The sequence below is a fragment of the Myotis nattereri genome (genome assembly GCF_964212035.1).
Source record: "Myotis nattereri genome assembly, chromosome: 18".
Classification (NCBI taxonomy): domain Eukaryota; kingdom Metazoa; phylum Chordata; class Mammalia; order Chiroptera; family Vespertilionidae; genus Myotis; species Myotis nattereri.
Window position 1 is genome coordinate 2117318 of NC_138093.1, and position 25556 is coordinate 2142873.

Consider the following 25556-nt stretch of genomic DNA (forward strand, 5'->3'; position numbering starts at 1 on the left):
AGGAATTCAGGGCCGGGCCCGGCAGTGGGTTAAGGCAGCCGAATCATTTTATCTGGAAAAGATCAGTGAGGTGGTGATATTTTGTTATGGCTTTCATTAGGATTCTGCAGGGAAACATGAAAACAATTTCCAATGTCAAAAGCAATTCCTCACGGCGATTTAGCACTCCCACCTCATTCTCCATCATCCGCTCGAAGAGGTGTTTCAGACCCATGGGCCGGCCACGTGTAGATGCCGCGTTTTGGAACATCAAGCCCAATCCTCCTATTTAACCTCAGGCCCATCCCAGAGGGGGAGCACCAGCATTTACCTTCTGTTTTACAAATAAGTAAATTGGGACCTAGGACGAAGTGGCTTGCTCAGAGCCCTGCTTTCAGCAGCGGAAATAAACTCCAAAGCTGGGTTTTTTCACCAGGTTTCTCGTCCTGGGCACGACTGGAGCGGGTATGTGTGCACGTCAGGTGTTTAGCCACATCCCTGGCCTCCGCCACGGCTGGCAGTCACACACTCTCCTCCCCCACGTTGTGACAATGTCTCCAGTCATCACCAATGTCCCTTGGGGGACCAAACCGAGCCCCTGTTACAGAACCACTGGCCCTCGCCCACAATCTGTTTTTAAGCAAGGAAGGCCCGGATCCGTCCCTCCCCTCCCCCCAAACTTCAGCAGTGCAGACACCACATCCTATATAATAAAAGGGTAATATGCAAACTGACCCCAACAGCAGAACGACTGGGAAGGACTGGTCACTATGACACACACTGACCACGAGGGGCAGATGCTCAATGCAGGAGCTGCCCCTGGTGGTCAGTGCACTCCCACAGGGGGAGCTCTGCTCAGCCACAAGCCAGGCTGATGGCTGCCAGTACAGCGGTGGTGGTGGGAGCCTCTCCCGCCTCCTCAGCAGCGCTAAGGATGTCCAACTGCAGCTTAGGCCTGCTCCCTGCTGGCAAGTAGACATTCCCCAAGGGCTGCCGGGCTGCCAGAGGGATGTCTGACTGCCAGCTTGGGCCCGATCCCCCAGGAGCAGGCCTAAGCCAGCAGGTGGTCATCTCCTGAGGGGTCCCAGACTGCAAGAGGGCACAGGCCGGGCTGAGGACCCCCGCCCCCCCAGTGCACAAATTTTTGTGCACCGGGCCTTAGTATCATATAATTTAAAATCCACATTTCATTGCAATGCATTAGAAGTAAGCGCCAGCTGATTACACGCCATTCACTAAATGTCAGGATTTATTTGTTCAAGATAAACTCAATAAAGAAAGAGCCATTTACTCAATCAGGAAAGTGTTAAGTTGGGGTTTATAAATTAGGACGGGCTAAGGTTCAGCCGGATTGCAGAACAAAGACAGCAGGATTTCGGTCAAGACCAAGCCCATGGAGGGGAAAGGCCTTGCCCTCCATGGTCTTTTGAATTATAAACATCTGCAAAGGGCCATGGCACCACTGAGCTATATCTTTCACGACTGCACATGCCCACGTTCTGGAAGCCACGTCTCCGCGCTGTCTTTGAACCGTGCGCGTTCACCTGTGGGGTGGTTGCATCCTAGCAATTACAGGGTGTCATTTGCACCCCTTTCAACTTGGAATCACAGCAGACACGTTTGCCTGTTGCTACACAATGTGCATAGCCATCATCTGAACGACCAAGTGCTAGTAATAAATATTCCGTGGGCTCGCACCGTGAGCCCAGCCCCTGCTGCCATGGCTTCTGAGGTCACACGGACCACGGCTGCCACCACCACCTTTGAGATATTCGGTCCCGTTGCTTTTGGAGGCAGCCGATCCATGATTCTCATCACTGATGTGTCTGTCTCTCTCTCTCCTCTCCTTTCCTCTCTGAAGTCAATGAAAATATATTTTTAAAAGTTATGTGGGAACTTGATTAGTAAAAAGCCTAAGAACGGAGCCTCTGACCTGTCTCGAAGTGCAGCCATCAACGGGAACGCGCTCAGGACGTCGGGCCATCGCCGGACTCAGCCCCCCAGCCGCCTGGCCCGCTGCCCCGGAGAAGCTACACGGCCACAGCCACACCACAGCTGTCAGGAACCAGAGTCCAAATAAATAGCTTTTAATTATGATACATTACTTATTACAGTACAAATTGGCATTTCCCCCTTCAAAAGCAGAAGCACCAGTCTTAGAAGGTACAGAATGAATGGTGTTTTCAGGGAAATAGAGCGGAATACTGTGTGCAAACAGGATTTTCGTAGAGAACAAGACTTTCTAAAAGTAAAGTCGTGTCGCACGCGGAGCTCCGCCAGGGTGGCCATCGTGTCGTGCGGACGAATAAAGTAAAAACCCCCGGGACGTTCGAAGTCCACTTCACAGGAAAGATGGCGAACTGCGGAAGGGGGGCCTCCTCTTCAGCTTTTTAGTTAAAAAGCGTAACTAGCCCCGAACGGAGGGATTTCTCAGACAGATCTGACTTGTGTGTGTAGCGGTTTCTTTTCCCTCAGCCCCAGGGATTCTGTGAGAACTCAGGTGGGTATTTTATTTCAGAATGAAGGGGCTCGCCCGGGCCTCCCGCGTTAACTGAACACCTACTGTGTGCGAGGCTGTGTTGTAGGTGCCGGGGACCCGGAGAAGAGAGACACGGCCCTGCCTTTGAGGAGCTCACAGTCTAGTGGGGGAAACGGACACGTTGACACTGACTTTAAACTTATAGAAATCATTAGACAACTTGAGAAACTCCTTCTGCAGTCGGACAAACTTTGGGTGTTAGGAATGGACGGTGAAAAGGGACGACGTCCAGTGCAGGGAAACCCCGGCGGCTTCTGTATCATGTAACTTCCGCGAAGGCGGTGATGTGGTTCTGCAACGAGAAAGGAACCACAAGGTCAAGGTCTGGGCAAGACTGGCTTCGTCCAGGCCTCAGTGCTTCTGCAAACCATCGCTAGCCTCGCAGACAGCCACAGCCCGCAGGGGTTTAGGTTGCAAAAACACAGCATTTTAAGTTCTATGGACGGTGGCATAAACTCAGCTGCTAATCAGATGTTGTAGTCAACATTCCTTTTGAAAATATATTTTTTTATTGATTTCAGAGAGGAAGGGAGAGGGAGAGATAGAAACATCAATGATGAGAGAGAGTCATGGATCGGCTGCCTCCTGCACGCCCTCTACTGGGCATGGAGCCCACAACCCGGGCCTGTGCCCTGACCAGAAACCGAACTGATGGCCTCCTGGTGCAAGGGGCGATGCTCAACCGCTGAGCCACACCGGCCAGGGCTGTCGTCAAGATTCTTAATTCACCAAATAAGTGGAAATGCTGTACTTGGTCTCTTCAACATGAACACTGACATGTGGAGAGAAATGGCGGAGCCGGACACATTACTATTCCGCTCGGTGCAGACGGGATGCGGGGTTCGGCGTTGCTGCTCCCGGGAGACAGACGGCGCAGACGAGGTGGGCACGTGCTGGCAGACAGAGACCTGCTTACACGCCTCGTTTCTGCTGTGGGAGGCCGGCCCCGGACGGCCCTGTCTGCCGTTTACCTCCACCGCCGAATCCTCCCCGCAGCCTTTTGGCTTGTCTGTATTTTTACTTTTTCCAAGCCCCAGAACTGGGTACAAGGAAACCCTGCGGAACGACTAATATTTAAATGGATTCAGACATGCAACAGGCCCTCGGTGGCTGCTGAAACATTGCAGCACAAAACAGCTCTGACGTAATAATCAGGCCACCTCCAGGGGGCGTCTAGATCCAAGGGGAGTGACAGCCTGGGCACCAGCAGCCGCAGGGAAACGGGTGTGACCCCCACATCGCCCGTTTGGAATGCTGGTCAGAGTGGCTACGTACTGACTGTAAGTCACAGGCACCCTACAAGGAATCCTGTGTGATGAACGCACGCCAGGAGGTGCCTCCTGTGGGTGGAGCTTTTTTCAAATTCAGGTGTAAACTGTTTACTCAGAACATTTTTTAAAAAGGTGTGTGAAGAGCCCGGCCAGCGTGGCTCCGTGGCTGAGTGTCGACCTAGGAACCAGGAGGTCAGGGTTCAATTCCCGGTCAGGGCACAGGCCCGGGTTGCGGGCTCGATCCCCAGTGTGGGTGTGCAGGAGGCAGCCGGTCCATGACTCTCTCTCACCATGGATGTTTCTCTCTCTCCCTCTCCCTTCCTCTCTCTCAAATTAAAAACAAAAAGCATAATAAAGAATGTTGGCCCGGCTGGCGTGCTCAGTGGCTGAACATCGACCTATGAACCAGGTCATGGTTAGTTCGATTCCCGGCAGGACACAGGCCCGGGTTGCGGGCTCCATCCCCAGTGGGGGCGTGCAGGAGGCAGCCGATCCGTGATTCTCTCTCATCATGGATGTTTCTGTCTCTCTCGCCCTCTCCCTTCCTCTCTGGAATCAATAAAAATATATTTTAAAGAGTGTGTGTGAAGAAGCGGAAACCCCTTTCCACTGGCTGTGGGCCTGTCAAGTCACGACAAGGAGGCTATGCTGACGGCTGCCCAGGGCATAATCCCCGGGTTGGACCCTGGAGAAAAACTGTCCGTGAAAACCAGCCGCCAGCCCGCATGTCGCTCCAGACAGAGCCGTGGGAACACGGTGTCCCGTGAGAAAGGCCCGATGGGAACGTGGGGACTCCGCGGCCTCTCTCTGCGTGTCCCCGCGTTTCCTCTACAAAAGCGTGGGCTGACGCGAGGACAGGAGACCTGGCCCCGGTGTCTACGGCATGAGGATGGAACGAAGCCCCGAGCAGGGCAGACAGTCCGTCACAGGCTCACTCCGCTGGCCTCAGAGGCCCCGACCCCCGTGGGCCGAGACCGGGCATCGGATACGGGGTTTCCGGACGAAGCTGGCCGGGGCATCACCATCTGGGCAGGACCCCGCAGACAAGACCTGCTGGAAAGAGGTTAAGGAATAAACTGGAGATCCATCCATCTGCGGCAAGGTGGGAGGTGAAGGGCGAGGCAGGGGCAGTTAAAAAGGAAGGAAAGGAGTTAGAAGCAGAAGATAAGAAAGGAAATGGGCAGCATTCGGAAGCCTGGGTGTCGTGTCCCCTGGGCCTCGGTATGAAGGGCCTGCGAGGCTCATTACATTTGCCGAAGGCGATTCTGAGCGCAGGGGACAGCCACGACCTGGGAAGGAGGAGCAGAATTAGCAAAGGAGCGGAATGAGGCAGGAAACGTATCAGAAACGCAGGGCAGGGCGGGTGCAGAGGCGAGGGCAAGGAAGAAGCAATGCGCTCTGGCTGGTGTGGCTCAGTGGAGAGAGCATCTGGCCGCGGAAGGCAGGGTCCCAGGTTCCATTCCGGTCGAGGGCCTGGACCTCGGATGCAGGCTCCATCCCTGACCCCGAGGCGTGTGCAGGAGGCAAACAGCGGATGTGTCTCTCTCACATTGATGTTTCTCTCTCTGTGTGTCTCCCTCTCCCTTCCACGCTCTCTAAAAATCAATGGGAAAGTATCCTCGGGTGAGAATGAACAACAACGACCAAGAAGAATGTGCACTGTGACCGTGTAAACGATCATCTGAACCCGGACCCGCTGAGGGCGGAAGCCGATGCTAATAACACAGAGACAACAGGCCTCAGGGAGACCGTCCCAGACAGGGACATGACGCCACCTGAGAAACAAGGCCTGGAACGTGTAGCTGAGCTCTGGAGTGCTGACCTCAGCCTGGCCTTTCAAACCATGTTTCAGACCCTAGTTGGTGTGGCTCAGTGGGTAGAGCGTTGGCCTGTGGACTGAAAGGTCCCGGGTTCGATTCCGGTCAAGGGTACATGCCGGGGTTGTGGGCTCGATCCCCAGTAGGGGGCGTGCAGGAGGCAGCTGATCAATGACTCACTCTCATCATTAATGTTTCTCTCTCCCTCTTTTTTCTTCTCCCTTCCTCTCTGAAACTGATAAAAAATATATTAACAAAATAATAAACTAAAACCATGTTTCGGTGACCGCTCGAGCTTCCTCTCACTGCCCCAAACCCTGTGCTTCTGCTGAGTCATTACCAGGTTAAACTGCAGGTCACTGACCACATTGTCAGGCCCAGCGCCCTGGGAAAACGCCTGCTTTTTTGCGAACAGCGCTATTTCCTTTTCACATCACACTTAGGTGCTTTAATTGTTGTTGTTTTTATTTTACTTTTTAGAGAGAGAGGAAAAGAGAGAGAGAAAAAAACAATGATGCGAGAGAGAAACATTGATCAGTTGCCTCCTGCACGCCCCCTACTGGGGATCAAGCCTGCAACCTGGGCAAGTGCCCTGACGGGAATGGAACTGGGGGCCTTTCGGTGCCTGGGACGATGTCCAACCCACTGAGCCACACCGGCCAGGGCCACACTGAAGCTTTAACCTCTGGGACGACACTTCCAAATTGTCCGGGACGGGAGGGATCCCGCTCCCCGGGCTTGTCTGTTAAAGGTGGTCGTTCGCAGAGAGATAAACAGATGAAAACACAATATGGAGGCGACAGTGCCCAGGGAAGAGCAATTACGGGGGAATTGAATCACGCGTCCTAAGTACATGGCAGGGATGTGCAGGTCGCACGGGGGCATCTGTCCATGAATCTCACCGTCCAGCGCCAACGCAGCCCCCACGGCATGCAGGGGGTGGGCTGTTTCTCTCAGTCGCCTTTACAGAACGAGATGGATTCCCCTCCGGCCGGGGGCAGCTCTCCCTGACCAGATCGGAGGAGGGACAAGCCACTGACTCCGGTCCTCCTGGTCCATGAGGCCATGACTGCCGCACGGCAGTCACATCGGCGAGGAGCGCAGGCGCCTGCCCTGACCGGCCCGGACAGAGGCCTCACTCCCGGGCAGGCAGGTGCGCCCGCTCGGTCCCCACCAGCATCTTCTCGGCAACGTAAGAGACAGGACTGCATGCGGCGCTCCCAGGTCACCCGTGTCGGGAGCGGACTCCCGGGCACACAGGGTGCCGAGGGGTCTTTCCTTCTAACCTGGCTGAACCCGTATTTTGCAACCATCGATCTTATTGGTAGAGAACAGTGCAAACACGCAGTGGGCCACGCAAACACTCATGCAGGGAAGCGTGTAGTTCAGAGCCACGAGAAGAAGTGGTCAGCGATGGGGTGTCCCCCCAAAATGCACGCCCACTTTACGGCGGATAGCTCCATCGATGTTTCTTTTCAGATCAAACGCATTGGAATGAGAAAGTATTCCAAGTGTGCAGACATTTTTGGGGGGACACCCTGCGTATCATTCATCAGTTCGATGACTGCTTCTGCTGTCACACAGTCAGAGGCTCGGGGTGCAGGTGGCAGGCGGGAGCCAGAGCTGAAGATGGGAAAGCACTGCCCCCTCAGAAAGCACCGCCCAAGTTCACAGCAAGTCCACGAGCCAAATACCGAACCCGGTCCCTGAGGGCAGAGCACAGGCAGGGCCACCACCTGCCTTGAAAGCAGCCCCCAGAGCCTTCCGTGTGGCAAGTGCCGAGGGCTAGACAGCACGCCAACTTCTGAAGCTCTACACTCTACGTGAAATCTGTATCTCAGCCCTGCTTGTGTGGCTCAGTGGATAGAGCATCGGCCTGCGGACCAAAGGGTCCCAGGTTCGATTCCAGTCAAAGGCACAGGCCCGGGTTGCCGACTCGATACCCAGTAGGGGGCGTGCAGGAGGCAGCCATTCAATGATTCTCTCTCATCATTGATGTTTCTCTCTCTCCCTTCCTCTCTGAAATCAATAAACATATATTTTAAAAAATAATCTGTATTTCACTCTTTGGTGATTTCAGACAACACTGCCATTTACTTATAACACACAACGTGGAGGGTGACTTGCCACCAGACAAGGCAAGCCACTGGCAGTTTATTTATTTGCCTTTGGAAAAATAGGGGGAAATGTGGGGGGAAAAAAAGAGCAATTCATGTAGGAAAACAAGTAAAGGCCATTCTAGCCCAGCCAGCGTTGCTCAGTGGTTGAGCATAGACCTATGAACCAGGAGGTCATGGTTCGATTCCCGGTCAGGGCCCAGGCCCAGGTTGCAGGCTCAATCCCCAGTGGGGGGCGTGCAGGAGGCAGCCGATCAATGATTCTCTCTCATCATGGATGTTTCTATCTCTCTCTCCCCTCCCTTCCTCTCTGAAATCAATAATATATATATCTCACACACAAAACAAGAAGAGCAATTCTAGCAAGGGCTGTTGGGTGGAGGGATGCTAAGCTCCGGTCATGCGTGCAAACGCAGTGGAAAAATGAAGCCTGTTTGGAAGATAAACGAGAACAGTGACCGAGGACCCAGACCCCTTTGGGAGCCGTGGCCCTGCCCAGAGGGACGCGTTTTCTGTATTTGTCGGAGGTTTGCAGCTCAGCTCCAACACCAGTGCGCTCGGCGCACCTACGTTTATTGCCTTAATTGGAGGTGTTCGCGGTGGCTCATCCCCAGCACCCAGCCGAAGAGCCGAGCGAGGCAGTCCTTCAGGGGCCGCCCCTGCGCGTGCTCTTCGCCGCCCTCGGCAGGTTGGTCTCGGGACACCTAGGAAAGGTACCACAGCCGTTACTTCAGTGCCCGTCGGTGTCGGCTCACTCAGCCGGGCAGAGGCCGCGTCTGCTGCTCCCGGCTGATCCCGTGTTAGGCCCAAGGCTGAGGTTAGATACGGCCCCAGGTTCCTTCCCTGCCAGAGGCCCAGGAGCAGCCTTTGCGTTGGAACGGGAGGCTGTCAGCCCGTCGGCGTAGGTTTGGGGCCTAAACAGAAGCCGGGATCTGTGTGTCAATGTCTTCCATTCAAGGACTCAGTCCTCAGCTGGGTGGCAGGTGGGCTTCAGCGTGTTTGCATGTGGGCCCCTAACCACAGAGTGTTCACAAGCAACGCAGCCCCTCAGAGACCTGGCTCTCACATCCGGGCAATGGGAAGACCATTTACACGGATTTTTAAAATTAAGAGCAAATGAGATTATATATATATATATATACACAACAAAGGTCCTGGTCTTCGCAAACATCTCATTATAGTTGTCAGTCAAAGCCACAGAAACAGCCTGACCACTGGGACTCAGGGGTTGAGCATTGATCTAGGAACCAAGAGGTCCCGGTTCCATTCCCTGTCAGGGCACATGCCCCGGTTGTGGTCTTGACTCCCCAGTGTGGGGCGTGCAGGAGGCAGCCGATCCATGATTCTCTCTCATCATTGATGTTTCTATCTCTCTCTTCCTCTCTGAAATCGAATATATATATGTATATGGCCAAAGAAACAAAATATTAGATAATAAACAGATAAAACCATGGAGATTTTTAAAAAAATAATTGGTTGGAATGTTACAATTCTGCAAGTTTACAGATCTAGTGGACACACTTTCACACCCAAGTATGTCTTATACGGTTGCTACAAACCCATCTGGGGGCAGAACGGAGCTGGGTGGATGGAAGGCCATGGGACTGCCTGCCTGTCTGTCTGCTCTGATGCCCAGCGCTGCTTCCCGTCCTGCTCCTCACAGAACACACAGCATTCGCCTCGAACTATAGAGCGTCTGAGTCCTGAGGAGTGTCTGGCCCCAGGGTTTGGGATGAGGAGTCGCGGTCCCGTCATTAAATGAATGAGTTACCGCTGGGCCTTGACCTCGGACCCCCGTTCCCTGGGGAAAGGAGCCCTGGGCCCCCAACCTGGCTGCTCGCCGACCCACCGGGAGCTTTACCAAGACACGGACGCTTCTCCTGGGACTTGGACTTAATTGGTGTGAAGGCGGCCGGGCCCTGGGATTCACAAAGACTCCCCAGGCGGCTGTAACGCGCAGCCGACGTTCAGACCCCCTGTCTCAGCTCTGCAGGCCCTGGGCCCTGGCGGCAGTTGGCTCTGAACCCAAATCACCAGTGCTGCCTGGTGCCAACCAGACCCCCAGGCCCACTGGGTCAGAACCGTTCAGGGCGCCGTGGCAGCCGGACCGACAGGGAAGCGTCCCTGGGACCGTCCGCCGGGAGCAGAGGGAGCGAGGAGGGCGGGGGGAGTCTCCACGTGTCCCTGGCGGGTGTGCACAGCCAGTGACTTCTTCCTCCCGCATCCTTTGGTCGCCTCGCTGACCGATGGCTGCAGGGGCCCGAGAACCCGAAGGTGCAGTCAGCAACCCGGTATTTATTCCCTCCAAGGAGATGAGAAAGATGGTTTGTGCTCAAAGGTAACGTACTGAAAAGACGCTTTCATAAAGGCCTGTTAGATAACGTTGGAAAAAGCCTGGCTTTTCGTGTTTTGCAGAGCGTATTGTAATGTATAGACAGGGCGGAGAAATACTGACCAGGGGCGAGCACACACAGGGAAAACGACACGGCGGACAACAGCCATGGGTGCGTCCTCCTAACCTGAGTGCTGACGCCCGTTGGGATGTTTAACTCCCCTTTTCAATGGACTCTTTAAAGCGCAATGAAATGAGACAAGTGAGAGCCGAGCCCAGCACGCGAGTGTTGATGGCCTGTGAACACCTTTCGTAAGTGCTCGAAGCTCAGGCTGAGGAAAGAGACTTAGCTCCACCAACTATTCCAACATCTGATCCCTAATAAAGTTGTTTTGACAAGCTCCTATGGAACGTTTACATACCATCGGCAGCTCTGTAAAACAAAGATTTGCATCCTAGAAAAGCAAACACATCTTAAGTGGATTCCCACACGTGTTCGTGCCAACATGCTGAAAGCTCAAAGGGACTTATCCCAGAGAGCAAAGTCATGGGTAATCATGTCTGTCTTGGCAAGAAACCACAGGGTTGTTTTGCTGTTGCTATGACACTAATCTAGGCGGCAATTTTTGCTATAAGATTTCCTGCCATATGCTCTATGTATGGCATAGACAATCTGCATAAACCTTCAAGTCCATGAAATAGCTCTATGGGGTATCCTAGTCCGAAATACAATGAAAATCCTATTAAGGGAATCATTAGTTTTACAGGAGGGAGCTACCTTGATTTAAGCACCAACTGTGTGCCAAGAAGTTTATTTATGATCAGTCATTTCAAACAATCTATATATATAAAAGGCTAATGTGCAAAGGAGTTCAACCGGGAGACCAGGAGTTTGATTTCTCGCTATGATGTGCGCTGACCACCAGGGGGTGGCGCGGAATGAAGGAAGGCCCTGACCGGCAGCTGGAAGGCCCCGATCAGCCCTGATCGCTGGTCAGGCCTAGGGACCCTACCCACACAAATTTCATGCACCGGGCCTCTAGTTACCCTATAAAGGAACCATAATTGTATCCATTTTTTCAGGTAAGGAGAAAAGAAGGAATTCGTCTGATTCTACTTAGTCATTATGTAGCCAAGCCAACCTTCCAACCCAGGACTGCTGGCACCTATGAAAGCCTGGCTCTCCACGCCCCACTCCCTCACTCTGCCTAACCTTCAGCTCAGGTTTCACCTTGACCCTTGTGATGTTCTAACCTTCAAAACAGTCCATGCGTTTGCTTCTCTGGGTCAGTGTGAGTCCCCTTAGAATGTTCCTAGCTCTGTCATTTCCCTCCACGGTGGCCGTGGGAACGAAACATGGTAATTTCCACCCGTGACTACACGCACTCATGGCATCTCCAGCTTTGGGGAGCCGTCCTCACTGCTCACCGCCTGCATTCAGGTGGCGCCGCTCTCAGTCACAGGGTGCTCTTACACGCACAGCATCTTGGGTAGTCAGGTTGGTACAGAGCCCCTGACCAGAACTACAAGGCTGCAATTTGCAAATCATTCCTAGCATTAGCTCCCCTGTCTTGTCATTGGCAAGGGGGACTTCCCTTTGTTTCAGGTTGATCACCTAAACCCAAGAAAAAAATTGTTTTCTCAAAAAGTGGTATTTCCTATACCACTAATTTACCTCTCAGCGTTATCCCAAAGTAGCCAGACGTGGCTACAGTAGCCTGTTCTAATTGCCCAATAAAACTCTGTAGATATTAATTCTCTTCATGGATTGGAACTATTTCATGTTCTATCAAATCCCATCCATGACTTATATTTATTTTTAAATATTTTTGGGACGAGAGAATGTCCCTTCCCGTAGATTTTCTGTGCGGCATCCATTGAAATCAATGAGGCACACGCCTGCGTTCTTGACAGGTGCTCGCCTGTGCAGAACTGAAAGCCACCTTAAAGGGAGGACGAGTGGGGGCCAGAGAGAAAGGCCACGCGTGCCCAGCGCTTTGCTGCTGCCGTGACCGCAGCCTGACCCACGAGGGTCCTGGGCGAATGTCAGGTACCCCTTGCCATTAGTTCTGGGCAAGAGCACCCTCTGAAGGGAAGACAGGAAAATGCAGTGGGTGGGAGGGCAGAGGGTGAAAGGGCAGTAGGTGAAAGGGCAGCATGATTCTTGGGGGGCGGTGGGGTAGTTTTCTCAGTGCCCCTGCCTCACAGCTGGTCCTTTTCCACGGCGAGCCACTGAGCTGGTTCAGGTGACCCTGCCGTGGCTGCCCCGAAACGCACCTCCCGCCCGCCTGCTGCTGCCCGCGGCCTTGCCGACCACCTAAGGGCGACGAACATGTTTCTATGTTGTGCAGCACACGCTGTCCTCTTACCGCACAGTGAGCTGGAGAAGAGGAAGTGCTACTGGGAAAACCCCAGAAAGAGAAAACACACTTCCTGCATTGACTGAGAAAACCGGCACGCGAGTGGAGGTCGAACCCGCCTTGTTCACGGGCCGCCTGCCCGCGGAGCGTGGGAGAGGGGACCATGCTTTAGGAGAAGAGCGCGCCTTCCCAGCACAGCCATCCCATCACTTGCCTTCGCGGAGGCCCAGCGCCCAGCGTCCCCCTCCCAGGAGCTCTGGCACAGCCCGAGCCCTCCGAGCTTCTCAGCTGGTGGCATGGGTCAGGGTCCAGGACATTTGAGGCGGGACCTCCCTCCCCACAGGGCGTCGCCAGGGACTGAATCTTGGCTAAATGCCACTGAGGCGCGGGGAGCCCCTTTCAGTAAACGGGAAGCGACCGCGGTGATGCTGGGGACTAGTCGCTCATTCGCTCCAGGTAATGATCACATCTCAGAATTTAAACTTCGCATCCCCAGAACAGCCCTTACCTTTTCCAGCGGACTCTCCACCCGCGGGATGCTGATCATCGGCGCGTGCGCCAGGTCGGCCGCGCGGGCGTGCTCGCTCTCGGGGTGTCTTCCCCTGAAGTTACTCACCACGCACACCACCTGGCATTTCAGAAAAAACTGCGGTTAAAGCCAAGCCAGACCCCTTGACAAGGACCCTTGAGTAGCTCCATAAACCTGATCCTAATAATAACGTATTAAAGTTACTTAAATATTAAGTGTATATGACTTCACACCAGACTTATCTTGTATAAATTTGAAATAGTTACTCTGGTGTGTGTGTGTTCAAGAAAATCCACCAATTAATATTAGCTTGGGCCTGGGGTACAGGTCAGTGGTTGAGCATCGACCTATGAACCAGGAGGTCACGGTTCGATTCCTGCTCAGGGCACAGGCCTGGGTTGCGGGCTCCATCCCCAGGGTGGGGCGTGCGGGAAGCAGCCGATCGATGATTCTCTCTCATCATGGATGTTTCTATCTCTCTCCCTCTCCCTTCCTCTCTGAAATCAATAAAAAGATATTTTTAAAAAATACGTAGCTCAGTTAATCATGACAATTTTCTGATTCCAAAATGTTCATTAAATTAGTTAACAGTCCATGAGCAAATGAATCCAAAAATAACATTGTAACCTAATAAAAATGCATAGCAAGCTGACCTTTCCCAGCGTGGCTAACCTACAACTTAATTTAAATGCTAATTACGTCCCCTTGCTTCAAGGTCACAGAGCGCTCCTCAGAAACCCCCTCCAATGGCCCGCGCGCTTCCGCAGCGGCCTCTCAGGGAGCCAGGCTGTTGTCTCTGATCCTGTCCCCTGTGTTCTCGGTGTTTCCGCAGCAGCTCCGGGGGCTGCTCCTGAGGGAGACCTTTATCCCCCGAGGGGAGCTGGTCCTGTGCTGGGGGGGTTGGGGTGTAGCCCAGAGACGACAGGGCCTCACGCTGAGGGTCAGGCTTCCGGCTCTGGCTGGCCTGGGTGATGTCCTGGGATCTCTGGGAGATGCCTCTTGTCTTATTTTGTTTTGTTCACTGTGAATCGGCTTCCACTGTGGAGAGTGAAGCCGGACCCCAGCTTCCATGAGGCTGCTGGGTCTCTCGGGGGGACACGAGGGATCCGTCTCCCCGGGACTTGGGGACCCCAGCTTCCATGAGGCTGCTGGGTCTCTCGGGAGGGGGGGGGGGGGCAGGAGGGACCCGTCTCTCCGGGGCTGGAAAGTCAGAGGGGTGACATGGGGAGGAACAGCAGCGCAGGGTGCAGGCCAGGGACGGGGACAGGGCCACCCCTTTACACAGGGCGCCCCAGAGGGCAGCCTCTTTAACGTGCCTGGCACGTCAGTCCGCTGGGCTCAGGCAGCCGGGCTGGCTGGCATGCGGGGTGCTCCCTGGCGAAGGCGGGAGGGAGCAGAGGTGACTGAGGGGCAAGTGAACGGAAACCGAACGGGAACGAAAGGGCGCCTTACAGTGCAGCGCCGCGGAAATAGGTTGTGATTGACAGTCGGCCCCGCTTTCCATCTGAGTGAAATGTCAGCTACTCCTACTTCCGATGACCAGTCAACCCCGAAGCCGGGCAAGTCCATTTCCCAACAGCTGGAAGCTACGAAGCGCTCCAGGGAGATTCCCAATGAGGAGCGATGCTCAGGCCATGGCCAGTCCCCGCGGGTGCTCTCCAGCTGCCCCCCCCCCCGAAAGCTGCTGGGGGGCACCTGGCCTTGGGAACATGGGGTTTTGGTTACCCCAGGCCCTGTCACCAGGGAGGGTCACCGGGTGGGGAGACTGTGGCTGTGACAGGTGCCCGTGGAGGCTGCTACGCTGAGGCACAGGGGCACCTACCCTAGTGGCAGCTCCATCCCCAGCCCTGGTCAGGGTACGTGAGGGAGGCAACATCGATGTTTCTCTCTGTCTCTCCCTCTCCCTCCACTCTCTCTAAAAAATCAATGGGCCCTAACTGGGTTGGCTCAGTGGATAGAGCATTGGCCTGCGGACTCAAGGGTCCCAGGTTCGATTCCTGTCAAGGGCATGTACCTTGGTTGTGGGCACATACCCAGTAGGGAGTGTGCAGGAGGCAGCTAATCGATATTTCTCTCTCATCAATGTTTCTAACTCTCTATCACTCTCCATTGCTCTCTGTAAAAAATCAATAAAATATATTTTTTTCCCTAACCAGTTTGGCTCAGTGGATAGAGCATCAGCCTGTGGACTGAAGGGTCCCAGGTTCCATTCCGGCCAAGGGCACATGACCAGGTTTCGGGCTGGATCCCCAGTAGGGGGCGTGCAGGAGGCAGCCAATCAATGATTCTCTCTCATCATTGATGTTTCTATCTCTCTCTCCCTCTTCCTTCCTCTCTGAAATCAATAAAGAAATATATATTTTTAAAAAATAATAAAAATAAAAAATCAATGGGAAAACATCCTCAAGGGAGGATTAACAACAATCAGACAAACCCCCGCGCTCTCTCGGTAACTCTGCACCTATCTGTACTCACCAGGAACACGGCTATCGACGTCCCCACCAGGAAGCCGGCTATGACGTCCGACCAGTGGTTCCGGTGCTCGGCTACTCTGTTGAGGCCGGTGAGGAAGGCCAAGCACAGGAGGCCCAGGCACAGGACGGGCTTCGCGAGGCGCGTGCCCTTGGCTTTGACGGTGCTGGTGATGTACATCTGAAACACAACGGAGACCGGTCCGTGAACACGCCTCACACGTGTGTGTGTGTGTGTCTACAGCCTACGGGGCTCAACACTTCACGACGCTTCAGTAATCTTTTGAAGGCTGTTTCTTAAAAAAGTAGAATTTAAGGGCAGTGGTTATTTAATTTTACTCGTCCGAAATCTACTAATAGCTAATTCTTATGTAATACATTCGTCATTTAGGAACCCCGAGCTCAGGTATTCCAGTGACCTGGTGTCTAAGCATTCAATGCTCTTGTTTTATCTGAATTTACTTTTTAGATCAATATTGTTAGCAGGGGGACACTGAGGAAGACGTGTTCTTTTTTATTTTTATTTTATTTGAGAGAGAGAGAGAGAGAGAGAGAGAGAGACATCGATGTGAGAGAAACAAAATCAAAACTTGTGAATATAGTCATAAAAAAGTAAAATGGAGCAAATTGTTACTACGTAGTTAGTACTTTAAAGAAGGAATTTAAGGTTCAACACAGTGCCAATATGTGTTTTATGTTGCTATCTGAAATTGTGAAATGACTTTAAATTTTATTGGCCACAATTAGGACAACATAGGAACTTAAATACAAACAGAAAATGTCAGCTAAAAACAGAACAAAACAGTGAGCAGATGCATACATCTTTGGTACGTTCACGTATGCTGAATAATGAGCAGATGTGTACATCTTTGGTGTGTTCACGTATGCAAAACAGTAAGCAGGCGTGTACATCTCTGGTGTGTTCACGTATGCAAAACAGTGAGCAGGCGTGTACATCTCTGGTGTGTTCACGTATGCAAAACAGTAAGCAGGCGTGTACATCTCTGGTGTGTTCACGTATGCAAAACAGTGAGCAGGCGTGTACATCTCTGGTGTGTTCACGTATGCAAAACAATGAGCAGGCGTGTACATCTCTGGTGTGTTCACGTATACAAAACAATGAGCAGGCGTGTACATCTCTGGTGTGTTCACGTATGCAAAACAGTGAGCAGGCGTGTACATCTCTGGTGTGTTCACGTATGCAAAACAGTGAGCAGGCGTGTACATCTCTGGTGTGTTCACATATGCAAAACAGTGAGCAGGCGTGTACATCTCTGGTGTGTTCACGTATGCAAAACAATGAGCAGGCGTGGACATCTCTAGTGTGTTCACGTATGCAAAACAGTGAGCAGGCGTGTACATCTCTGGTGTGTCACATGTGCAAGAAGAACGTGTCAGCTGATTGTAGTGAGTGGCATGTCCTCCAGTGGCCAACACGACGCTCAGGAAAAACTCGGTCCTTCCCCTAATCGGATGGATTCTGTAGCGCAAGTGCTCATCCTTTAATTCGTGTTACTATGGAAACCAATCCGCTGGCTGCAAGGGGAGGGGTCAGTTATTATTCAAGTCATGGTGAGGTGATTATAAAAGAGGTGCTCTGACATTTCAATATGTTTTTAGGGTGTTGATGTCAGTAGTGGCTGATACTGATCATACAGACTCAGAAACACACTTGCCTATGGTCCTGAGTTAAATGAAAAACATGTTTGCCGGCCCTGGCCGGTGGCTCAGTTGGTTAGAGCGTCATCCCGATATGTCAAGGTTGCGGGTTCGATCCCCGGTCAGGCCACATACAAGAATCAACCGATGAGTGCATAGATAAGTGAAACAACAAATCAGTATCCCTCTCTCTTTCCCTCTCTAAAAATAAAAACATTTGCCCAAGAGAGGAAACGAAAGTCAACGCTTAACTTTTCTGTTCCTAGCAGCCATTTTAGAAGGCTATGAAATCCAGCAATTATCTCCTCTCTTATTGTTGGTTGTTTTTGTTTTTTGTTTTTTCCTGGGCAACGTTCGCAGCCCTGTTGGCTGCCAGAAGAGGCTGTCTGAATATTAACCGCCCCTGTGACAGAAAGCTTCTATCTCGCCAATGTGCAGCCCATCGATCCCAGGTACCAATCCTCTAGGGAAAAACAAAGGCTGATGGTCTGCATCTGGGCCTGTGGCCTCTGGTGGCGGGTCCGCACTCTCAGCCAGCCCCGGGGAGAGCTGAGCCAGTCCTGGGGGCGAGGGCACGGGAGGGGGCACAGGAAGCCTTAGAGCTCTGCCCACGGGAATAGCGAGGCGAGGGCATTGCCACCTCGGTCTCAGTGACGCATCTGATGCGGCAGCTCCCTGCTCCGCTCGCGCACGTGAGCAGGAGGGAGATTGGGCTGCTTGTGGGAGTTTCTTTAACACAGTGGTGAGGCTGACCAGTGAAGTTTACAGAGAGAGGGAGGGGGAGGGAGAGAGAAACATGGATGATGAGAGAGAAACAACCACCGTCTGCCTCCTGCACACCCCCCACTGGGGGGCTGGAAGCCAGAGCATGTGCCCAGATGGGAATGGAACCGGGGACCTCCTGGTGCACAGGACCCGTTCAGCCAGCGGAGCCACAGAGCCAGGCTAACGAGTGCTTATTTTGCACTTCTTCACATCTGTCAGAACTCTAAACGCAAGAGGAAAATTCGGGATTTTTCCCTTACACTGGGCAGCTCTTTGGTGTTTATTGGGCGCCATTTAGCGGGTCTAATGCTGTTATCTTTAGAGAACGCCTGTTTAACCCTAACGAACAGAAGAGGAAATTACGGCATAGGAATGGAGTAAGTGAGTTGGACACGGGGCAGGAATTGATTATTTATGCTCTCTTGGCTTTTAATTCACTTACGAAACCATCTAGGTTAACCAGATGTCAGAATGTAGCTAAAACAAAACCCAAACAGAAGGGCCCAGAAATGCTGCACATTTAGAAAACTTTGTAAAGAAAAGGGATGCACAATGTCTCATTGATATTTTTATGCTGATGTATGTCGGCCAAGATGATAATCTTTTGGATATAATCTGTCAAAGTAAATTCTTAAAATTACTTTTGACTTTTCAAAGCATTTTTTAATGTGACTGCTAGGAAATTAAAAACCACAAATGCGGTCCGTTTTAGGTTTCTATTGGATCATGAACTTCCTAATTCTGTTGGACGATGCTGACCGAGCCAAGAGCCCTCTCACTTAAAGGAAATGAAAACTATATCTGCTGATATTCAAAAAGCATTGGGCCAGCTGGTCTACTTAATACTATATTATTATTGAAACAATTTTTAGGACACTGGTGTTTTGTCAAACAATGCTTTTCTGTATCTTTTTTTAAATATCTATCTGTTCTGTCTATTAAACATATTACTGATTCAACTAGCACAGAATGTTCATGGAGTGGTATCATGGCATTATTTCGAGTTTTCAGAGTTTATCACAGCCTGTTTTTTCATGTTCCGGTTATCGTAACAGCTGCCTTTTTCTATTTTACTTCATCGAAGGGAATCGATGGTTTGGGGGATTTTCTGTGGGCCCCCTGTAGGTGTTGAGAGAGTCCACGCCTGGTCAGGGCAGGCCAGGAGGGAAAGCCCGTTTCTCCCGATCTGGTTCCCATGTCCCCACCCCCACTGGTTAGTTCTGTGAGCTTAGACAAATCACTTCTCCGAGTCTGGGTTCATAGCATTTGCAAGTGAATATGACAAGAACTGTTTGCATGAGCTCAGGAATCACACAAGGAGTGTAACTTTTCTTACTGTCACGCGGCACCATGAAGATCTTTGCTTCATGACTACAGTAAACCTAAAGGTTTAAAATGACAGATTTGGGGCCTAGCAGGTTGCTCAGCGGTTAGAGGTTCGGCCTGAGGACTGAAGGGTCCCGGGTTTGATTCTGGTCAAGGGCATGGACCTCAGCTGCAGGCTTGATCCCAGCCCCACCAGTCTGGGGCGTGTACAGGGAATAAACTTTACCTATTTTATATGAAAAGAGACACCACGAAGCTAAACTTAAATAGTATTCTAATGCCACTCACACTGAATTACAAATTTAATGATGGAGGGTTCAATGACCTTCAGAATGTTTTCCCCTCCTGGGAAACCGACTGTATTTGCAGAAATAGGCATAGAGATTTTTTCCCCCCTAAAAGTCTCAGGAAAGTAAAAGAGAATAAACCTGCGATCAAATTATCCCCAAACCCTTCAGGAAAGCCAGGTGCTAAGGGAGAGACCCAGTTCCTTCATGTTATCCACTAAACCACAAGGAGAAACGCCAGGAGACCATCCCCCGGTCCTTACCCACACACGTCAGCACAGGGCTCATTTCTTCCTCCCGAGGCGTGTGTGTGTGTGTGTGTGTGTGTGTGCATGCGTGTGTGCCTGTGTGTGTGTGTGTACAGCGCCGCACCGCATGCAGCAGAGCCAGCGCTACCTAAACGCAGGGCACGCCTGTTCCCGCCGCCATCACGGAATCTACTAACTCCCCGCTATTTACCTACTTATCAAACTCCTGGCAAGCGTTTTCTGAGACCGTAAATGCTTGAAACACCCCAATGTGTCTATTATAAAGTTCCCCCAAGCTGTCGCTAGGGACGCTGGGAAGAAATAGATCTGCACGTAGGTTCAAATATAACAGCACAGCCGCCGGTAATGCCCACATTGGCAGCGGGAGTCGGACGGGTTGCCATGGCAGCCTCCCACACGCCCATGGCTCAGGGTGGCGGGACGAGCGAAGAGCCGTTAGCACGGAACAGGGAACAGCACCGATTGTTGAAAAGGCAGCGGTTCCCTTCAGTGTAATTACAGGCAGGAGCCCTGACATGTGGACTCCACGCTATTTAAGGTTCCTGGGTGTTGGGGCTCCTAAATGCTTCTTCTCTGAAGGTATCTGCCCTCTGAACCCTGGGCCTCCGCCTTCAGGGAGCCTGGGACCGGCGGGGGCAGGAGGAAGGTCACCTGACACCCACCCGGGGGGCTCAGGGAGGTAGTGCTCCCCTCTCTGGAACATTCTGAATCATCACTGACGTCGGGACAGTTTGTGGTTTATCCCCATCTGTAACATGGGCATGATCATAGGACACGCTTCAAGGCGCTGTTGTGAGAGCCCAGTGAGTTAGTACAGATTATTACGTAACTAATAATAATAAAGGAAGAATAGGTTGTAACAATGCCTACGTGAGAACCAGTAGCGCATAAATTAGCAACAGTGCAGCACATGGTGCCTGGCACATAGTAAAAGCTCAGTCAATGTCATGTTATCGGTACAAACACCCCCAAGAGAACGTTCTAGAAAAGGAGGGCCCCTTTCCCCGCCCCACCAGAGACCATGAGGGCGTGAGTAAGCAGCTAGGAGGCCGGCCACCTCTCTTCACGGCGCTACAGCAGGTTCCTGGGGACTGCCGCCCCCGGACACAGTGATGTCCACCCAGCCCTATGACCGCGGGACGAACACGGTCTCCAACAGCGATGCAAGCAGCTGTGTTTCCTAACACAGTCCGCTCCCCACGCACAACCTCACGGGGGTCCACCGACTATTAATTCTACTCCCGGAACCAACAGCTCTGTAAACACACAGGAAGTGGCCACGGGAGCTGCCCCTGGGGCTCCGTGCTGGCGGGGAGGCGCCCCTCCTGCCCGGCGGGGACCGGGGCGGGCCTGGCTGCGGTCAGGCCCACACTTACCGTCAGGTACACGGCCGCGTAGACGCTGAGCGCCGCCTCCTTGGACGGGAAGGTCTTCCTGGCCCGGAGGACGAGCTCGGGGTCGCCCGTGCAGGCCTCCTCCCCGCTGATGAACTGTGTGAGCTGCTGGCAGCCCAGCGCCGTGTAGTTGGGCCGGCACAGGGCCAGGAAGTGGGGCGCCAGGTTCCCCGTCACCACCTGCCCGGCGTTCACGAAGATGTCCGTGGCGAACAGGCCGAACGTGTAGATGCCTGGAAGCAAGCGCAGCCCGTGAGCGCCCCGGGGTCTGTGCCTCGGTTCCCAGGGAGCCGACAAGGGAAGATCCTGGGGACCAGCACACAGGCATCCACCCCTGCCCGCCCCCCGCTCCCTGGAGGTGGGGGTGCTGCACTGGCTCACAGCCCCGCTGGCCACCTCGGGCACATACGTGTGGCGAGCCTATCAGACAAGAAGACGCCGCCTAGGCCTGTGGCTGGGCACTGCGATTTCTATAAATGGAGCCAGGGCTCCCTTTGAGGCCTCAGTCTATCACCTCAGTGTTTGTTTGTCCCCATTTTGAAAATATTTTTTAAACATATTTTTATTGATTTCAGAGAGGAAGGGAGAGGGAGAGAGAGAGAAACATCCATGATGAGAGAGAATCATGGTTCGGCTGCCTCCTGCACACCCCCTACTGGGGATCGAGCCCGCAACCCGGGCCTGTGCCCTGACCGGTAATCGAACCATGACCTCCTGGTTCACAGGTCGACACTCAACCACTGAGCCACACTGGGCAAAAATATTTTTTATCTTTTCTGACAGAAAGCAAAGCAAGTGGTCTCCCTTGGATGGTGCCCCTGAAACCCACTCAGCCTGAGGTTAACGCTGGTGGAGGGGCCAGTTAGCGGTCGAACCCAGGCCATCCGTCTCCGGTTACATACCACGCAACACACTGCTTTCGGAAACACATTTTTAAAGCCGCATAACAGCTAGGAACTTAGTCCTACCTTCTCTTTTATGAATTACATTTTAATTATCACAATTGGGGCAATTTAGTAAACAATAAAGCGATCAAAATGATAAGTTTTTCAATTATCTTCACAGGATTAAACTTTACTTTCTCTGGTTACCTAAAGGTATAAAATAAGTACATGGATTTTATTTTCTCTCCCTTGTCAGTTTACTCAAATACCAAAAACATTTTCTAAATGCAGTAACATTGGCCATTGTTGTCAAAACTTATCTTTTGCCCTGGCTGGGTGGGTCAGTTGGTTGGAGAGAGAGAAAGAGCAACACTGATCCGTTGCTTCCCGTATGGACCCTCACCAGGATTGAACCAGCCAGTTTCTGGTGCGTGGGACACCGCTCCAACCCACCGAGCCGCCAGCCAGGGCACCAGGCTTATTTTTAAAACAGAATTAAAACAATTCAGTGAACACATACCGAGAAATCGCACAGTCCTCCGCACCAGTGGGTTTATGTAGCAACAGTCTCCGGTTAAAATCGTTTTCTCCTGGTTTTCAAAATCCCTTGTGGCTAGTTGTAGGCAAAACACCGCGGTCTCTCCAACTATTATCTTGCAACAAAACAAAAGGTTAAAGAACATTAGACTCTCACCAACATAAAGCAGAAAATTTTATTTAAAAAGCAACAGAGGCGCTTCCCCGAGTAGCAACAATCTCAGTATTACACTGAGCGTGGCGGCTCAACTCAGCCCTGATATGATAACAGCATCCCTGCATGGATAACCCACATTTCTCTCAATCCAAGGGAGTCTAAAATGGGTAAGTTACGAATACGAGTGGACTAGAACAGTTTTGTCACATAAAAGACCATTAAAAATGCTGGGCCTATCATAAGAACACCAGTCAGAAAGGACGCATGCACCCCTATGTCCATAGCAGTGTTATGTACAATAGCCAAGATCTGGAAACAGCCCAAGTGCCCATCAGCAGGTGAGTGGGTAAAAAAGCTGTGGTACGTTTACACCATGGAATACTATGCAGCAGGAAAAAAGAAGGATCTCTTACCCTTTGGGACAGCACGGAGGGACCTGGAGAGTGTGATGCTGAGCGAAATAAGCCAGTCAGAGAAAGACAAGTGTCACATGACCTCACTCATATGTGGAATCTAATGGACAATATACACTGATGAACAGAGTGGAACGGGAAGCATGGGTACCTGGCACTGACTGGCCGGTGCCCGAGGGGAGGGGCTGGGATGACTGGATAAAGAAAGCAAAGGGATTCGCTAAAGATCACACATGCACACCCCACGGACACGGACAATAGTGTGGTGAGGGCCAGGAGAGGGGGGAGCAGGTGGGCAAAGGAGGGGAGAAAGGGGGCACGTGCAATAGTATCAACATTAAAATCCTATATAATAAAAGCCTAATATGCAAATTGTCCCCTTGATAGGGGGGCGGGGCCAGCCAGCCAACCTCCTGCATTCCCTCCTCCCCTTCCCCCCTCAGCTAGATCCCACCTGTGTACGAATTCGTGCACCGAGCCTCTAGTTATTTAACAAAAATAAAATAAAATATACCCAGGACCTGGGCTCTCAGGAGGTGCTCACTCATGCTTGGTGTGTGACTGCATTCCATGTTTTTTACATTATGTGTCTTGTTAAGTTTGATTCTGCTGTAGAGATGAGAGTGAGTCTCCAGAACTGCAGAATCGGAATTCAAGTTCAGGCCTGTGTTGACCACAGCCTCTGCCCGAGCTGTGAACTTGTCCTCAACTCCCAGGGTTAGCCAGGTGAGCCCAGGTCCCCCCTGAGGCTTAGCACAGCCCCGGCACCCACAGTTCTAAGGGGGAGGGATGGGGCACAGAGCACTCACAGGGATCTTCCCGACTCCTGGGCCACCGGGTGTGAGAGAACCGAGGATGGAAAAGGGCCATGGTGACCCCTTTGTTAAAATTTTTTTTAAATTGATTTTGGAGAGGAGGGGAGAGGGAGAGGGAGAGAGAAACATCAATGATGAGAGAGAATCATGGATTGGCTGCCTCCTGTACACCCCCTACTGGGGATCGAGCCCGTAACCCATGCATGTGTCCTTGACCAGAATCAAACCTGGGACCCTTCAGTCCACAGGCTGACGCTCTATCCACTGAGCCAAACCGGCCAGGGCTGATTGTGATTTCAGGGAGAGAAGTGGGCAAAGAGAGAAACATCAATGAGAGAGAAACATCCATCAGCCACCTTCCGCACAAGCCCCTGTAGGGATCAAACCTGCGCCTTAGGTACATGCATTAACCAGGAATCAAACCTGCCACCTCCAGGTGCATGGGATGAGCTCCACCAGCTGAGCCCCCAGCCAGGGCTGTGGTGTATCCCTGCCACACCCCTGCAGAACGGGACCGGCTCCTGCAGCCCCATGCAGGCAGGTGGTCAGGAGTGACCCTCCAGGCCCAGGAGAGAGCGCGGGCAGAGCAGTGGCACCTGGCTGGGTGCTCAGCACACCTGTCCCTCCAGGCAGCGGGGGTGTGGGAAGTCCGGAGCCTGGAGTGGGGCTGCATCTTGGCTTTGCCTCAGACTCGCTGAATGACCTTTATCAAGGTCACACCTTCTCTTTGCCTCGGTGTCATCCCGTCAAAGAGCGATGACAGAAACAACGCCACCACGGCCCGCTGGAAGGGCCCACGGAGTTCACTGCCATCAGGTCCTCAGAAGAGGGCAGCAGAGAGCACGCCGCTTGCACATGGGCCATTCGATGACCTTGAAGGCCCCGCCCAACTCAGAGCTGCGGGGGTTGGTATTCACGGCGAGGGAACGGGCGCCGGGGATAGGATGTAGTTGAGAAGTTGGGTGCTGGGCACATGGTGCTCTATACAGATTTGTAACTTGGAAACCCACACATGCAACCTATATGTTCGTGTTGACCAACGTCACCCCAATAACATCCTATATAATAAAAGGCTAATATGCAAATTGTCCCCTCGACCTGTAGTTCGACCAGGAGTTCAACCAGGGGGTGGGGTCAGCCAGCCAACTGCCTGGGGCCACTCCCCCTGGGCCACCCCCCACCCCTGATCAGCCCCCCCCCCTCCCCGATTCAGGGGTGGGGCCGGCCCTCCAACCACCCACGGCCCCTCCCTGGCCGGCCCGGTCCAATTAGCCCCGATCAGGGCAGGCTGGCTGGACCCCACCCATGCACGAATTCGTGCAACCAGCCTCTAGTTAATAAATAAAAATAAAGGACATATCTTTGTAGAAAAAAAACAGAAGCTGAGATAGTGGGAAGTTCTGACACTAATCTTGTGTGTGTGTGTGTGGGGGGGGGGGCGGGGGTAGGTGAGAGTGGGGTGGGGCGACATGAGGATACAGAGAAAGGAAGCGTAGTCCGTTCCACAACAAAGCCCAGATTTAGAAGCAGGAGGCAATCTTTTTCCTTTCCTGTCACGATGAGAAGCTTGTGGAAACGATTTAAAAACTTCTCCCCTAATTAAGATAAGTGCCGCTCATTAAACTTTACATGATT

General features: G+C 52.5%; 1 protein-coding gene across 2 annotated transcripts in view; it reads right to left on the reverse strand.

Moving 5' to 3' along the window:
* Positions 1-2045: 2045 nt before the first annotated feature.
* The window catches only part of PLPPR5 (phospholipid phosphatase related 5), a 37955-nt gene continuing 14444 nt past the window's right edge, over positions 2046-25556 (reverse strand). Inside the window, exons 2-7 of one of the 2 annotated variants that reach the window (XM_081111992.1) lie at positions 22520-22652; positions 21098-21348; positions 15420-15596; positions 12924-13043; positions 8294-8427; positions 2046-2810 (exon numbers count right to left, since the gene is read on the reverse strand). In XM_081111992.1, the coding sequence (XP_080968118.1) occupies positions 8296-8427; positions 12924-13043; positions 15420-15596; positions 21098-21348; positions 22520-22652 (813 nt within the window). In that variant the 3' untranslated portion in view covers positions 2046-2810; positions 8294-8295. The remainder of the gene's footprint in view (positions 2811-8293; positions 8428-12923; positions 13044-15419; positions 15597-21097; positions 21349-22519; positions 22653-25556) is intronic. The other variant, XM_081111993.1, reaches the window with a different exon arrangement.